Below are 15,923 nucleotides of genomic sequence, written 5' to 3'. Positions count from 1 at the left end.
GTCCTCGTCTCCATGGTGCCGTCTAATTTTTAGCGTCTAATCGCCCGATTAGACGCGCTTGCGCAGTCCGGTCTTCTTTCTTCTGAATGGGGCCGCTCGTGCCGGAGAGCGGCTCCTCGTAGCTCCGCCCCGTGTGTCGATTCCAGCCAATCAGGAGGCTGGAATCGGCAATGGACCGCACAGAAGACCTGCGGTCCACCGTGGGTGAAGATCCCGGCGGCCATCTTCGCAAGGTAAGTAAGAAGTCACCGGAGCGCGGGGATTCGGGTAAGTACTATCCGTTTGTTTGTTTTTTCAACACATGCATCGGGTTTTTCTCGCGCCGAACGGGGGGGCTATTGAAAAAAAAAAAAACGTTTCGGCGCGGGACAACCCCTTTAAGGTGCTTTTAGATGGAACAATTATCGTTCAGATGAGGGAAAGTCTAAATGCGAGCCCACAACGAACGAGAATGGTTCACTTTATGCGGGCGTAAAGATCATTATTGACTCATTCGCTTATGGTTCAGTTTAAACAGCGAGTGTGGTTCCAAAAGTATTTTTACTGCGTGCGCCTAACGACACTGGAACAATCAGTACAGCCATGGTAGAATACACCTCGTCCGAAAATATGAGGTGTAATCAACATAAAATCCAGGCAAAATCTTGTCCATAACAAGTTCACCAGATGGCACACTAATTGTAGACCTTGTCGCTCACAGCGAGCGAAAAGGTCTATATAAAGTTTTTTAAAAAAACTACCACGGAGATAAGCGAGTGATAAGAAAACGGAAATAAAAACAAATACAGAAAAGAATTTAAAAAAATTGACTTAAAGGGGTTGTCCCGCGCCGAAACGGGTTTTTTTTTTTTTTCAACAGCCCCCCCCCCGTTCGGCGCGAGACAAACCCGATGCAGGGACCTAAAAAAAAATCCGCACAGCGCTTACCTGAATCCCCGCGCTCCGGTGACTTCTTACTTACCGGCTGAAGATGGCCGCCGGGATCTTCTCCCTCGGTGGACCGCAGGACTTCTGTGCGGTCCATTGCCGATTCCAGCCTCCTGATTGGCTGGAATCGGCACGTGACGGGGCGGAGCTACACGGAGCCGCTCTCCTGCACGAGCAGCCCCATTGGGAAAAGAAGAAGACCGGACTGCGCAAGCGCGTCTAATCCGGCGATTAGACGCTGAAAATTAGACGGCACCATGGAGACGAGGACGCCAGCAACGGAACAGGTAAGTGAATAACTTCTGTATGGCTCATATTTAATGCACGATGTACATTACAAAGTGCATTAATATGGCCATACAGAAGTGCTTAACCCACTTGCTTTCGCGGGACAACCCCTTTAAAGAATTTAGAAAGAAGATGGTTATATCTTGGGGAGACAGGGAGGGAAGGGGGCATCATCCAGTATGAACCCTACACCACGCTACCATCTCGCATCTGTCCAGACTGTTGCTTCAAATCTGAAACCTACAGCTATGATATCAGAATACCTCTTTGGAACCGGGGCTCGATCCTGGGCGAGGAGCAAAACTGTATCCATGCTGCCCATATACTTTAACCCTTTGCAATCCAATTTTGGATTCAGGGTTTTCTAGGGCGCTTTCTCTTTCAGCCATTTTACAATGGCACCATCTGCTGGCTAGAGCCAGTACTGCGGTATGTGACCTGCCAGAGAGGCCCCTGACAACAGAGCGGCCAGTAATATACAGTAAGAGTACCCTGCCGGATGTCTTCTGACATTGGAAGCTGTACAGCCTTCAATCAAAATGTCTTTAGACGTCAGACAGTGGATTGGAAAGGGTTAATACTTAGATCTTCTTATCAGGTTATCCATAGCCTCCAACCACATTATTATTTTCATCGGGACCGAGGAGGATCTCCATTTTCTGGGGATAATTTGTCTCATAGCTATTAGGAAGAAGCTTAAAAGGGACTGTTTTTGTCTTGGCGATTGTGCCCGGCATCACTGAGAGGAGCGCCATCTCTGGTGAAAACTCAACCGCATTAATACGAACCTCCTTATGAAGCGGGTTTACCTCCCTCCATAGACACAAGATCAGTGGACATGGCCACCATATGTGTATAAGGCTTCCCTCACACAAGCGTTTGCAGAAACGCAGCATTTTCGAACGCTGCGCTTACTGCAGATTCCACCCGGTTTCAGCAGCGTTGGCATGCGTTATGCCAGCGTTTTGGCTGCGTTTTTAGCACAGCTGAAAGCGTGGCCAAGGCTGCTGATAAAGCAAAAAAATCAATACTCACCTAGCTGGTGAAGTCGCTGTCCGCGGCACCGCTGTCGACCTTGTGAAGCAGGCCGCTTGCTCTGATTGGCTAAGCGCCGCTGAGTGACAGGCGGCTGAGCTAATTAGAGCCAGCAATGAATGCGTCCAATCGCAGCCATTTAATGAATTTAATGAATGAATGGCTGTGATTGGACGCATCCAGCGCTGGCTGTAATTGGCTGAGTGGGCTGTCAATCAGCAACTCTCAGCCAATCCGAGCAATCTCTCGTTGGAGGCGGGGATTTAAAATCCCCATCACCAGAGAAAAAGTTCCCCTGCAGGCCGACAAGTCCCGGGAACGCCCCGGGGACAGCGTCATCACTTGCAAGGTGAGTATTGATTTTTATTTAATTAATCATAATTTTTTTTTTTTTTTTTTACTCAGGCAGTGTAGGCTCGGGCGTTTAGCGCTGCCAAAATTGCGTTACCAAGTTGTGCCGTGTTTTTGGCAGCGCCAAAACCGCTGCCTGTTCATTTCAATGGGCAACACAGGGCTGAAAATGGCCAAAAATAGGACATGCATCGCTGTCAAAGCGCAGCATTGAAGACTCTGCATTTTCAGCCTTGTATGAGCCCCCCCATTTAAAATAAATGGGAGCCTTGTACAGGCGACATACATAGTTTTTCGAATGGGGTAAGCGGGGACAGCAGTCTGGCAAACTCTCCCAGAGAATTAATGTAATGTGCAACCTGTAAGTACTGGAACCACGCACCTCTAAGTAGACCCCCGTTCCAAAAGTTCCCCCAGCGCCTTGATGCCCGAACTCGACACTAGGGTGTAAACAGCGGATGTGAAAGACTAAACGATGCCTCCAAACAGGCTGAACGAGAGCGAACAAGCTAGTCATGACGAGAATCTGCTCGTATAAAAGGACCCTAAGCCAACCTGGTTGCATACAAATAGACGTAATCTACAATGAAGTCCTTGAGTCCTCTTCTGTCAGGATGCTGATGTGAGCCTCATGTGGCGCACAGTGTTAAGGCAGCAGAAATGCAGTCCTAAGCTCTCGCTCACGACCTGAAGGTTGCGGGTTCAATCCACGCGTGGTTCAGTTAACCGGCCCAAGGTTGGCTTCCGAGGTCGGTAAAATGAGTAAGGGGGGTAATAAATGACCTGAACGTGCTGCGGAATAAGTTGGCACTATACAAATAAGATGCCAAAAACTCTCTCCAGCCATTGTGATCGTATTGACTGAGTGCCATCATAGCCTTCACAGCTGCCACCCATGTTTTATCAGATGCCAATTCAAGTCTCTTTAGAAGCAGGAGATGAGCCCTTGCATGACTATATTGTTGCATAACTATGCAGATTTGCAGAAGTTTAGGACTACCGTTTTTGACAGTTGTAACTTTTTTTCATTAGCCAAATACTACTAAATTTTAAAAATCTGCCCATTCTGTAACCGTGTTGTAATCCTGAGGCTGCAGTTAACCCCTTGGAGATGTGTAGGTGTTGCATGCGGGCATTTCTAATCTGTCTATGTACCACTGCAGGTGCTGAGGACATTTGATTCCATGATTAGTGCAAACTGCACTGAAGAACTTGAAAATGCAGGAGTTGATGTCTGGAAGTATGCACAGGTAACGTATGAGGCGGCTGCACTGCACTCCACTGCATTATGGGACTTAAAAGGGTTGTATGGGATTGGAGAAAAAAAAGGTTGCCTTCTGCAAGGAACAGCCCCACTCCTGTCCGTGGGTTGTGTCTCGTTTTGCAGCTAAAGGCTCGTTTAGACACAACGATTATCGCTCAAAAGCAGTCTTTAGAGCGATAATCGTTGGGTGTAAATGTGCCCATCTTTCAGTTTTCTGCCAAACAAGGGTTTCAGTTCTGCTTGAAAACCATCGTTCGGGAGAACAGCTGATAAGCAGGACCGCATGCTGTGCTCTGCCCATGGATGGCTGATTACAGCTGATAACATTGAAACAGCTGTTCTCAGCTGGCAGAACAAAGCGAAAGTAATCAGGAAACGGCAGGTGGTCTGTTTCCTGATTTACAGCTTCTGGCGCTCACATGCCACTACTTGGTACTAATTGGCATTAGTACCAAGAAGTAGTTTATGCAAAATGATCGCTTAAAAGCCATCTTATATAAATGAATGAAGTCTTATTCAGACAACTGTTTTTCAGGTTCCCTATTAGGGTAATATTTGGTGTTCTTCATTCAGAACCCCTCTGTTGGCCCGACTGAAGGCCTATTATAGAGACTTGGGCTCCGGATGGGTTAATTCTTTACATTGACAGCTCATTGATTTTGATGGGTTCAGTGTAGGACAAATGATTTTCCACCCCTTCCCCTAGTGAGAACATTGAGTCCCAGCATATATTTAAAGCATACCTGACTTTTCTGAATAAGCTGTCATGTGTGTACATGTGCAGTAATACTTTATCCAACTATTGTATATGACCCGTATCACCAGTTTTCCCCTCAGCAGGCTGTATCACTAATTCTCAGTTCTCTCAGTTGGTACGTGGAAACTAGCTGCTATGTTTTCTATACACAGAGAGATCCGCAGATCCTACTCACTGTAACACATACAGACATAACATCGTCAGGGAGGACACTACAGATGTACTGCACAATGCAGATGTGATTCCAGTAGTTGTAAATCACTCACTAGTTATGTACTGTAGCATCTACATGTGTCGTCTCTTCTGTCCCCCTTCTTCCTTCCATCCACTTCCCTTCTCCATACACGTCTATGGCCAGCATGAGTCCTCTTCCTTCTCTACTTCCTGTTCTCCTTGTTGTTAGAGATGGGCGGTACCACTTGACAATCGACTGGACAGAAAATGAGAAGTAAAGAAGACCCCTAGTGGCCAGGATTGAGGTTTTTTTTAAGGACATGGCTTACTAGTAACTGTAGCTTGTTGGCATTAATTACTTTGAAAATCTATTATAATTTAATGTCCTAAACTTCCATCTGCAGGTGAAGTCGGTGGATAAGACAAGCACAGGTCTAGACATCAATGTTGAGTGCTCTGTGCCGGGGCGCAAGCCAACAGTGAGAACTATCCAGGACGTTGACTGCTTGCTGTGGGCTATTGGAAGAGACCCCAATACAGAGGGGCTGAACCTGGAGAACCTGGTAAAACTTCCATGTGCATCACTATGGGCGGCTTGACTTACAAATCAAATCCGCCTGTGGACATTGGGCCTAAATGAGCCACCATAAATGGGCCTCTTCTTGAGTCTCTCATAAAACTCTTGAATATAAAAAGACAAAATCAGCGCCTACTCATTCGTAATGGATTTTAACCCTTTCCAATCCAATTTGTATCCTGGTTTTCCTAGGGGGCTTACTCTTTTTCTGCCTTTATACAACGGCGCTATCTGCTGGCTAAAGCCAGTACTGCATGAGGTGACACATTGGATAGGCTCCAACAGCAGAGAGGCTGGCAATATACAGTAAGAGAACCCCGACGGACGTCTTCCAACATCGCAGCTGTACAGCCTTAAATCATAAGGTCTTCAGAGGTCAGACAGTGGATTGGAAAGGGTTAAAAGTTAGCGTGAATACTTGAGTACTCACCTGGTGCTCGGTATGACCCCCTGCCTAGAGGGTCTACCGGCACCTATATCCTTGTTTGCTTTGTAATAATTCCAGGGATTCCCTATCCGGTTTCACCGGAGAGCGGTCATCAGGGTCACAGCCCGAATCTGGCTGTTTGTATATAGACGTTCCAGAAGCCAAAAAAATCCCCAGCGCTCATGGTCTCCCAGGATATCAACGGACACAATGGTCCATACAATGGAATTATATTTTATTAATAATTGCTACGCGTTTCGCGGACTGAACCGCCCTCTTCAAGCATAAAGTAAACATTTAACAAACATGCATTTAGTTTGCACTCACATGGATCCGCGGACGCCGCTTGTCGGAGCCATCTTGCGGTCACATGGGATCATACGTAATGGTCACATGCTCCACACATCACTATCTACGTCATGTGGTCTTTCCCGTTACTACGACCAACATCCATTCATAAAAACCGGCATTTGTTTGTTTTCAACCTGTTTGTTATCCACACATTACCTGTTCCTTATACATTGGTTTTCTTTTAACTATTTCGTTTTAAAACCATTCTCTAACGTCACTTAATTTACTTTTATAATGAACTAGCTTACCCGTCGCGCGTTGCTGCGAAGACAGACATACATTCATTCGTTTTTATATATCTAGATAACAACCAATCACAGCGCAGCTTTCATGTTACCTCAGTGGTATAATATATAACAACCAATCACAGCGCAGCTTTCATGTTACCTCAGCAGTAAGAGAAATAACAACCAATCACAGCACAGCTTTCATGTTACCTTAGCAGTATAAAATATAACAACCAATCACAGCACAGCTTTCATGTTACCTCAGCAGTAAGAGAAATAACAACCAATCACAGCGCAACTTTTATTCTGCCTCAGCAATATAAAAAATAGCAACCAATCACAGCGCAGCTTTCATGTTACCTCTGCGGTATTATATATAGCAACCAATCACAGCACAGCTTTCATGTTACCTCTGCGGTATTATATATAGCAACCAATCACAGTGCAGCTTTCATGTTACCTCAGCAGTATAAAATATAACAACCAATCGCAGCGCAGCTTTCATGTAACCTCAGTAGTATAAGAAGTAGCAACCAATCACAGCACAGCTTTCATGTTACCTCAGCAGTATAATATATAGCAACTAATCACAGCGCAGCTTTCATGTTACCTCAGCAGTAAGAGAAATAACAACCAATCACAGCGCAACTTTTATTCTGCCTCAGCAATATAAAAAATAGCAACCAATCACAGCGCAGCTTTCATGTTACCTCTGCGGTATTATATATAGCAACCAATCACAGCACAGCTTTCATGTTACCTCTGCGGTATTATATATAGCAACCAATCACAGCGCAGCTTTCATGTTACCTCAGTAGTATAAGAAGTAGCCACCAATCACAGCGCAGCTTTCATGTTACCTCTGCGGTATTATATATAGCAACCAATCACAGCACAGCTTTCATGTTACCTCTGCGGTATTATATATAGCAACCAATCACAGCGCAGCTTTCATGTTACCTCAGTGGTATAATATATAACAACCAATCACAGCACAGCTTTCATGTTACCTCAGTGGTATAATATATAACAACCAATCACAGCACAGCTTTCATGTTACCTCAGCATTCTCAATATCCAGCAATTGTCTTGCGAAACGTTCGGCAGATGCATCATTTTCTGGTTGAACACGCCTCCCGTTGCTCGTAATGCCTTTTGCTTTCGTGCTTGAGATGGAAATCAAACGATCTTTGTCTGGGGGGCATAACTGTCGACGACGCTCGCACGCGCGCCACCTATCGTAGGATAGCTGTACTATGCCAGTAATCTTCCCAGGAGTGTACTCAGCAACTTCCCAAAGTCTCATGGCAATTGGATGAATGGTGTAGTAATGCATAAAGGACAAACAGACAGACAGACAGACATGCATTCATTTATATATATATCAGAAAGTGAGAGAATTAGATTCCGTATGTAAAATTTGGATGCTAATTGTTTTGCGCTTAGAATTGAATAATGGAGTTGGGACCCATTAACTTTACCTATTTATGATATAATCAATGCCTGTGCCAAATTTCATGTTTCTACAACATCGGGAAGTGAGAGAATTAGTGGCAATGATGGAAATCGAACGATCTACGTGGGGGGGTCGTAACTGTCGACGACGCTCGCACGCGCGCCATTTATCGTAGCATAAATGTACTATGCCAGTAATCTTCCCAGGAGTGTACTCAACAACTTCCCAAAGTTTCATGGCGATCGGATGAATGGTGTAGTAGCGCATAAAGGACAAACAGACAGACACGCATACAGACATACATTCAATTTTATATATATAGATGAATGGAAAAAATGATATTGATGGAGTATAAATATAAATGTGATGTGTAAAAAGAAGATAAAGTAATTAAGCAATTTTAGGCTAAATGGTATCAGTCATAATTTCATTATGGTATATTTTCTATGACTATTTTCTATGTACATTTAATGATGATAATTTTAGATTATGATATTAGTTTTAATTCATTTTTATCATGGTAGATTTTCTATGATGTTTTCTATGCATAATTAATGATGGTTTTTATGAATATTTATATAATGATTATTTGATCGGAGACTAAAATATGATAAATTTAGAATTTCTACTATGATTATAAACAGATTTGATATAAAGGTAAAAAATTATATATTTATATATTCATATATGGACAAGATTTTAGTTATAAAAGTAAATTAAGTGACGTTAGAGAATGGGTTTAAAACGAAATGGTTAAAGGGGTTGTCCCGCGCCGAAACGGGTTTTTTTTTTTTCAATAGGCCCCCCGTTCGGCGCGAGACAAACCCCATTCATGTGTTAAAAAAAACAAACCGTTTAGTACTTACCCAAATCCCCGCGCTGCGGCGACTTCTTCCTTACCTTAGCAAGATGGCCGCCGGGATCTTCACCCACGGTGCACCGTGGGCTCTGTGCGGTCCATTGCCGATTCCAGCCTCCTGATTGGCTGGAATCGGCACACGTGACGGGGCGGAGCTACGAGGACCAGCTCTCCGGCACGAGCGGCCCCATTCACCAGGGAGAAGACCGGACTGCGCAAGCGCGTCTAATCGGGCGATTAGACACTGGAAATTAGACGGCACCATGGAGACGAGGACGCTAGCAACGGAACAGGTAAGTGAATAACTTCTGTATGGCTCATAATTAATGCACAATGTACATTACAAAGTGCATTAATATGGCCATACAGAAGTGTATAACCCCACTTGCTTTCGCGGGACAACCCCTTTAAAAGAAAAACAAACAGGTTGAAAACAAACAAATGCCGGGTTTTATGAATGAATGTTGGTCGTAGTAACGGGAAAGACCACATGATGTAGATAGTGATGTGTAGAGCATGTGACCATTACGTATGATCCCATGTGACCACAAGATGGCTCCGACAAGCGGCGTCCGCGGATCCATGTGAGTGCAAACTAAATGTATGTTTGTTAAATGTTTACTTTATGCTTGAAGACGGCGGTTCAGTCCGCCGAAACGCGTAGCAATTATTAATAAAATATAATTCTATTGCATGGACCGTTGTGTCCGTTGATATCCTGGGAGACCACGAGCGCTGGGGATTTGTTTTGGCTTCTGGAACGTCTATAAAACTCTTGAAGATCTATACTACTATTAGTAAACTATATTGGAGTGCGCCATTTATAGGATTGGCATGTTTCAGATTAGATTACAATCAGGTTTTGTTTTTTTTTATTAATTTGTAACATTTTATGTTTTTAAAACCTGTTTTGCCCAAATCGCTGTCCTCTTTCAGGGTCTTGAGTTGGATGAGAAGGGCCACATTGTGGTAGACGAGTTCCAGAACACCAGCCGCAAAGGAATTTACGCTGTAGGCGATGTGTGCGGTCGAGCACTTTTGACGCCAGGTAAGGGCGTCCTCTTGGTTCAGTCTTTCAGGTACTGAGAGCCGGGGGGCAAAAAGCGAAAGGCATAAGGCTGGATGATGGGCATCCCAATGATTAGCGTTCAGTGTAAATGCACGCAGCAACTGAACAGCCGCTATGTTAAGTGAATGGAGAGGAGCGGGGGAACGCGAGGAGGGAAATCTCCTGCAGCCTCCCTGCTGTGAGCCAGCGATGCTAGATCCCATGCAGTAGCATTAGAGCGAGCCTGTGCGCGGAGACCAGTGTTGGGCATCGTTTGCCCGACATTCGCCCCGTCTAAATGGGACTTTAGGCTTGTGCTATTGGGTTTTTGCACATCAGACCTTGCGTATTTGTGTACACAACACTGTTTTTGACTATACTACTTGTCTGCGAAAGTCATGCAAAAAAACCAAACCCGTTCGCCCTCAGCCATTGAAATGGCCAATTGATTTGACGACTTCAAGTCATGCTCTATGCGATTGTGTACCCAAAATGCGCGCTTGAAATCAATGGGCTCTGTTTTCAGTGCGGTGCGCATGCAAAATTTTCACAAGCAAATCTGCCCATGTGACACACAGATTGGATATCTAATAGATGCCTGTATCTTGAAGTGCCGCCGGCTCCTGACAATGTAGGTGCGTCCTAATAGTCCGAAAAATCTGGTAGGCGCAACCAGATGCACATAAAAACCAAGGCGTTGGGCAATGACTGTACATGCATCATTACCCGTCCATCCTAACCAGAGGAAGTCTAACCGGATGGGCAGAGAAGAGACCACACTGATGTCTGTGGCCAATCAGAAGTCCCTTGAGCGGCCGCCATAATGAACGCTGTAGACTGGTTTTAAGGAGTTGATACACTATAGGGGACATTTATTTAGACCAGCATTTTATACAGCAGTCTTAACATATCCCCACAGGTGGTAGATACACTTAACCCCTTAAGGACCAGAGTGTAAGTCCTAAAGGACCATACACGTTTTAGCAATTTTTACGCTTGTGGTGGTTTTATGGCCCTATTTTTTAATTTTTTTCACCGAAATGCCTCCATTTGTCTTACTAAATGTAATGTGTAGAAAAGTCTTTTGTTTTCACTTCTGCACATCTCTCTATTCTATGCTGTAGTTGCCATAGCAGCGGGGAGAAGATTGGCTCACCGATTGTTTGAAGGGCAGGAGGATTCCAAGCTGGACTATAACAACATTCCAACGGTGGTCTTCAGCCATCCCCCAATAGGAACTGTGGGACTTACAGAAGGTGAGAAGTGGTATAAGCTAAGACCGTTGTAAGTGATGACAGCCATCTCTGTATGTATATGTATACCCAGATATCTGGCAATCCTTCATAAGACCGCCCACTGGACTCCTAGCCCTAGAATGAGCAGAGGGCTCAATGACTAAAATACAAGTTATACTAAAGTTTCCCAGAAGACTATATATCAATCTGATTAAGCCCCCCCCCCCAAAGTCTGTAAAATGCACCCATATAGGGCTCCATGTTTAACTTGACAGGTTCTGAGTAAATGATGATATTTTCTCTTCTTACAGTCACCACCAGGGGGAGCTCACTGCATACGGTTTATATATTTAATTCCCAAAATAAAACCCTACGCTCCAAAACTCCCCCTGGTGGCGGTTGCAGGCCGCCACAATCTTATCATTTCAAGTATGATTGTAACTTCACTCTCCTTCCCTATCGGCATGATTTTAGCAACCAGAACAGCCTCTTTTTCAAATAGCTTTTCTAACCCCTTGCATTGAAATTAAAGGGATCCTACATTTTTCAACGTGTTCTGATCATACCGTCTACAAGCACGCTAGTAGTCACTATGTATGCGTGAATCCTATGTAGCCTGTAGAGTAGATTGATCATGTCATATTTGACGCTCTTGGAAGCTTACTATGCAATATCTTTCCTTGTGTTTAGAGGAAGCAGTAAAGGCCAAGGGCAGGGAGAACGTGAAGATTTACACCACTTCATTCTCCCCGATGTACCATGCTGTGACCAGGAGAAAAACAAAATGTGTCATGAAGTTGGTCTGCGTCGATAAAGAGGAAAAGGTGAGCCGGGCACTTGTTGAGCTCCTTCCTGAGTGATGACGTCACCGGGTGGTGGACCTCCCTGCCACCGGGCAATCCCATCCATTTACAGAAGACCGCACGGTCCAAGGCTCCAGAAACTCCAGAGTCTCCAGATAACACTTCTTTGGCGTAAGACAAGAGCAGCTTCTACCCATCTGCTACCTTACAGTTTGCTTCACAAAAGCCCTGTGTGGCAGAAAGACGCTTTGCGTTTTTAATGCCTTCAGGACTCGGGTGCTTTGGTGCTAAAGGATCAGATACTTTTTGGGATTTTACCCATGTGCTAGTTACTACTCTGTTTTTCTTTTTTTTTTTTTTGTTTTTTTTTTTTGTTTTTTTTTCTTCAGCTGACTATTTTTTGCAGCATTTTTTCCCCCATGACATATATAGGACTTTTTTTTCATATACTTTTTTTCTGTTTTTAGCTTTATTAGGTGTAAAAAGCTTTAAAATTATTTTTTTCAATTAGTATATGTATAAGGTTCCTTATCTTGTCTTGGACATTTTGATATATAATTTGTATAGTCCTACATTGGGGGTCATTCCCTTTTTTTTTTTCCACACTTTTCCACTGAAACTGGGAAATTCATAGGAGCCCCAGTTACAGGAAAAGCATCCCCTGTAGTGACAATCATCAATAACACCAATAACAGAGCTGAACGGGGTCTGCTAGGACCCTGCAGCTCTACTGTGGCAGGGTGCACCCAGCAGTCACGTGATCGGCGGGTCACGTAGTAGAAGTAACACCTCCGCTTTCACTATCCACTACATAGCACTCACTGAGCGCTATGTAGTCTGTAAAGGACTCCTCCGGGTCCTCAGCTGTGATGGCAGAGGACCTGACCTGCTACACTGCAGGAGCTTTAATCCCACGTTGTATTTTTACTATTGTCCGGGATTAACCCTTTGCAATCCAATTTTGGATTCAGGGTTTCCTAGGGGGTTTTCTCTTTCTGCCACTATACAATGGTGCCACCTGCTGGCTAGAGCCAGTACTGCCATATGGGACATGCTGGACAGCATGAGCGGCCAGTAATATACAGTAAGAATACCCTGCCGGACATCTTCCGACATCGGAAGCTGTACAGCCTTCAATTAGAATGTCTTTAGGCGTCAGACAGTGGATTGGAAAGGGTTAAAGCCCAGGAGCAAGCCCTGTGAATTTATTGTGCATGGTCCTTAAGGAATTAAAGATGAAATGAAGGCTGCAGTTTTATGTGGAATCTCTGGTTCCTTGGACTCTGCGTTCCTCTCTGGTTGGGTGGTTTGGGTGGAAACGCCACACCGAGTAGCATGGAGTGAGCGGAGCGGTACATGGCAACCAAAGCCCTGGCGCTAGCCGCATCTCGTCTGGTCTTCTGTCCTGTTATGTCTTACATCTGCTCCTTGTTCCTCAGGTGGTCGGGCTGCACATGCAAGGACTGGGCTGTGATGAGATGTTGCAAGGATTTGCAGTCGCTATCAAAATGGGAGCCACCAAAAAAGACTTTGATAACACCGTTGCCATTCACCCCACGTCTTCGGAGGAGCTGGTCACGCTACGCTGAAGTGGTCTTGTGCCTTCAGCAAGAGTAGTGATCACTTTATTTGTACTGCGGACTGATTTCACGCCTGCAATCCATCCGTATTTTTTTTAAACCTCTTTTTGGCTTCTCTGTCCGAGTCTCTTCAAGCTGATCATTTAAAGGTGCCTTTGATTAACTCTTACAGTACTGTAGCATTGAGCTCAACAAGATCAACCTGGTGAATGCTGGGAAAATAAATAGTGCTTCTATTGGTACTTGATGTGTTATTTCCATGTATCCTAAGAGTATTCCCTGCAGCAGCCGACCCACCAGGGCTAATACCTACTGACTATGAATGGGATGGGCTGTGGACGTCGGTGCAATCCACTGGACGGAGAGGAGCAATATTGGGGGCCATACTGTTAGCTGTAGCACATTGTCATCATGTTGTTATAGTGTATATTAACTGTATATCAACCCCTTAAAGGGGTTGTCCCGCGGCAGCAAGTGGGTCTATACACTTCTGTATGGCCATATTAATGCACTTTGTAATGTACATTGTGCATTAATTATGAGCCATACAGAAGTTATAAGAAGTTTTTCACTTACCTGCTCCGTTGCTAGCGTCCTCGTTTCCATGGTGCCGTCTAATTTTCGGCATCTAATGGCCAAATTAGACGCGCTTGCGGTCTTCTTCCCTCAATGGGGCTGCTCGTGCTGGATGCCGGCTCCGTGTAGCTTCGCCCCGTCACGTGCCGATTCCAGCCAATCAGGAGGCTGGAATCGGCAATGGACCGCACAGAAGCTCTGCGGTCCACCGAGGGAGAAGATCCCGGCGGCCATCTTCAGCAGGTAAGTAAGAAATCACCGGAGTGCGGGGATTCAGGTAAGCGCTCTCCGGTGTTCTTTTTGAACCCCTGCATCGCGCCGAACGGGGGGGGGGTTGAAAAAAAAACCAAAACGTTTCGGCGCGGGACAACCCCTTTAAGGGCATCGCCTGTTGGGGCATTAGGATGCAAAGTTTTTGGGTGGTTTTTTTTTTTTGCCTTTTTATCTCCACTTTTCAAAGCCCATAACTTTTTTCTTATTTTTCCGTCTGTATGTGAGCTTGTTTTTTTTTTTTTTTCTTGGCAAACTAGTCTTTATGGTGCTATTTTTGGGTACATATAACTTATTGTAAGACTTTTATAGTGTTTTCAAAGTCCCATAACTTTTTGGGCTTTTTTTTTCCCATGGACGGAGCTCTGTAAAGGCTTTTTTCTTTTTTTTTGCAGGATGAGGTATAGTTTGTATTATTGCAATTTTGAGGTAAATACAGATTTTGTGATCACTTTTATTGAGCTTTTTGGGGGAAGAAGGGTGAGGCAAAACGATCGATAAGCATTTTACCTCAGGTTTTGTTTTTTGTTTTTTATTTGTGTTTTTTTTTCTTTTTTTTTTTTTTTTTTTTTAGTTTTTGCCATGCAGGATAAATACTGTGTTCAGTTTATTGTACAGGTGGTTACAGATACGCTGATACCAAATATGTGGGATTTAAACACTGGGCGAATCAGACAGCATTTTCCCTTCTGTTTTCTGTAATGCCACCTTATTGACATGCCATGCTTGTGATGTCCAGTGAGCACAACCATTAAATACAAAGTTGCAGTGTTGTACCTCCACCGTGATGATGCATGATTGGCAGTCGTGGTCATGTGCTGCAACATTATGTAAGAATGGTGGTGGCACATACACAGAGCCATGGTAGTAATTGTCAGCATAGTGAGCCATACATCTGTCTGCCTGCAATGAAATAAGCCCAAACAGCGCCTCCTATCTATTCCTGCAAATAGTGTGTACACTGATAATACTGGCTCTGCTAAATGAGGTAGGCACATATAGTACTATCTGTGCCTACATCCTTTACAAGAAGATAGAGACAGATAGTACTGCCTTTCTCTATCCTCCTGTAAAGGAACTAGGCACAGATGGTACTGCCTTTCTCTATCCTCCTGTAAAGGAACTAGGCACAGATGGTACTGCCTTTCTCTATCTTCCTGTAAAGGAACTAGGCACAGATGGTACTGCCTTTCTCTATCCTCCTGTAAATGAACTAGGCACAGATAGTACTGCCTTTCTCTATCCTCCTGTAAATGAACTAGGCACAGATAGTACTGCCTTTCTCTATCCTCCTGTAAATGAACTAGGCACAGATGGTACTGCCTTTCTCTATCCTCCTGTAAAGGAACTAGGCACAGATGGTACTGCCTTTCTCTATCCTCCTGTAAAGGAACTAGGCACAGATGGTACTGCCTTTCTCTATCTTCCTGTAAAGGAACTAGGCACAGATGGTACTGCCTTTCTCTATCCTCCTGTAAAGGAACTAGGCACAGATGGTACTGCCTTTCTCTATCCTCCTGTAAAGGAACTAGGCACAGATGGTACTGCCTTTCTCTATCTGTGCCTACATCCTTGACAGGAGGATAGAGAAAAGTAGTACTATCTGTGCCTACATAATCTGCAAGCAGATAGAACGGTCTTTATCTGCTTGTAGATGATGTAGGCACAGATAGTACTGCCTCCTTGTCCTTCCATGTTTAATAAGTTATGCAACAACC

The 15,923-nt window shown here is 44.4% G+C and overlaps 1 protein-coding gene across 1 annotated transcript in view; it reads left to right on the top strand.

The window, feature by feature from the left end:
* GSR (glutathione-disulfide reductase) overlaps window positions 1–13,601 on the top strand; it is a 30,162-nt gene extending 16,561 nt beyond the window's left edge. Inside the window, exons 8-13 of the mRNA XM_066574315.1 lie at window positions 3,765–3,851; window positions 5,201–5,359; window positions 9,630–9,741; window positions 10,866–10,997; window positions 11,667–11,800; window positions 13,219–13,601. Coding sequence (XP_066430412.1) covers window positions 3,765–3,851; window positions 5,201–5,359; window positions 9,630–9,741; window positions 10,866–10,997; window positions 11,667–11,800; window positions 13,219–13,368 — 774 coding nt within the window. The 3' untranslated portion in view covers window positions 13,369–13,601. The remainder of the gene's footprint in view (window positions 1–3,764; window positions 3,852–5,200; window positions 5,360–9,629; window positions 9,742–10,865; window positions 10,998–11,666; window positions 11,801–13,218) is intronic.
* Window positions 13,602–15,923: the final 2,322 nt, after the last annotated feature.

This window comes from Eleutherodactylus coqui, chromosome 7, assembly GCF_035609145.1.
Source record: "Eleutherodactylus coqui strain aEleCoq1 chromosome 7, aEleCoq1.hap1, whole genome shotgun sequence".
NCBI lineage: Eukaryota > Metazoa > Chordata > Amphibia > Anura > Eleutherodactylidae > Eleutherodactylus > Eleutherodactylus coqui.
The sequence above is the reverse complement of the archived record's forward strand: the minus strand, read 5'-3'. Positions and strand labels throughout refer to the sequence as shown.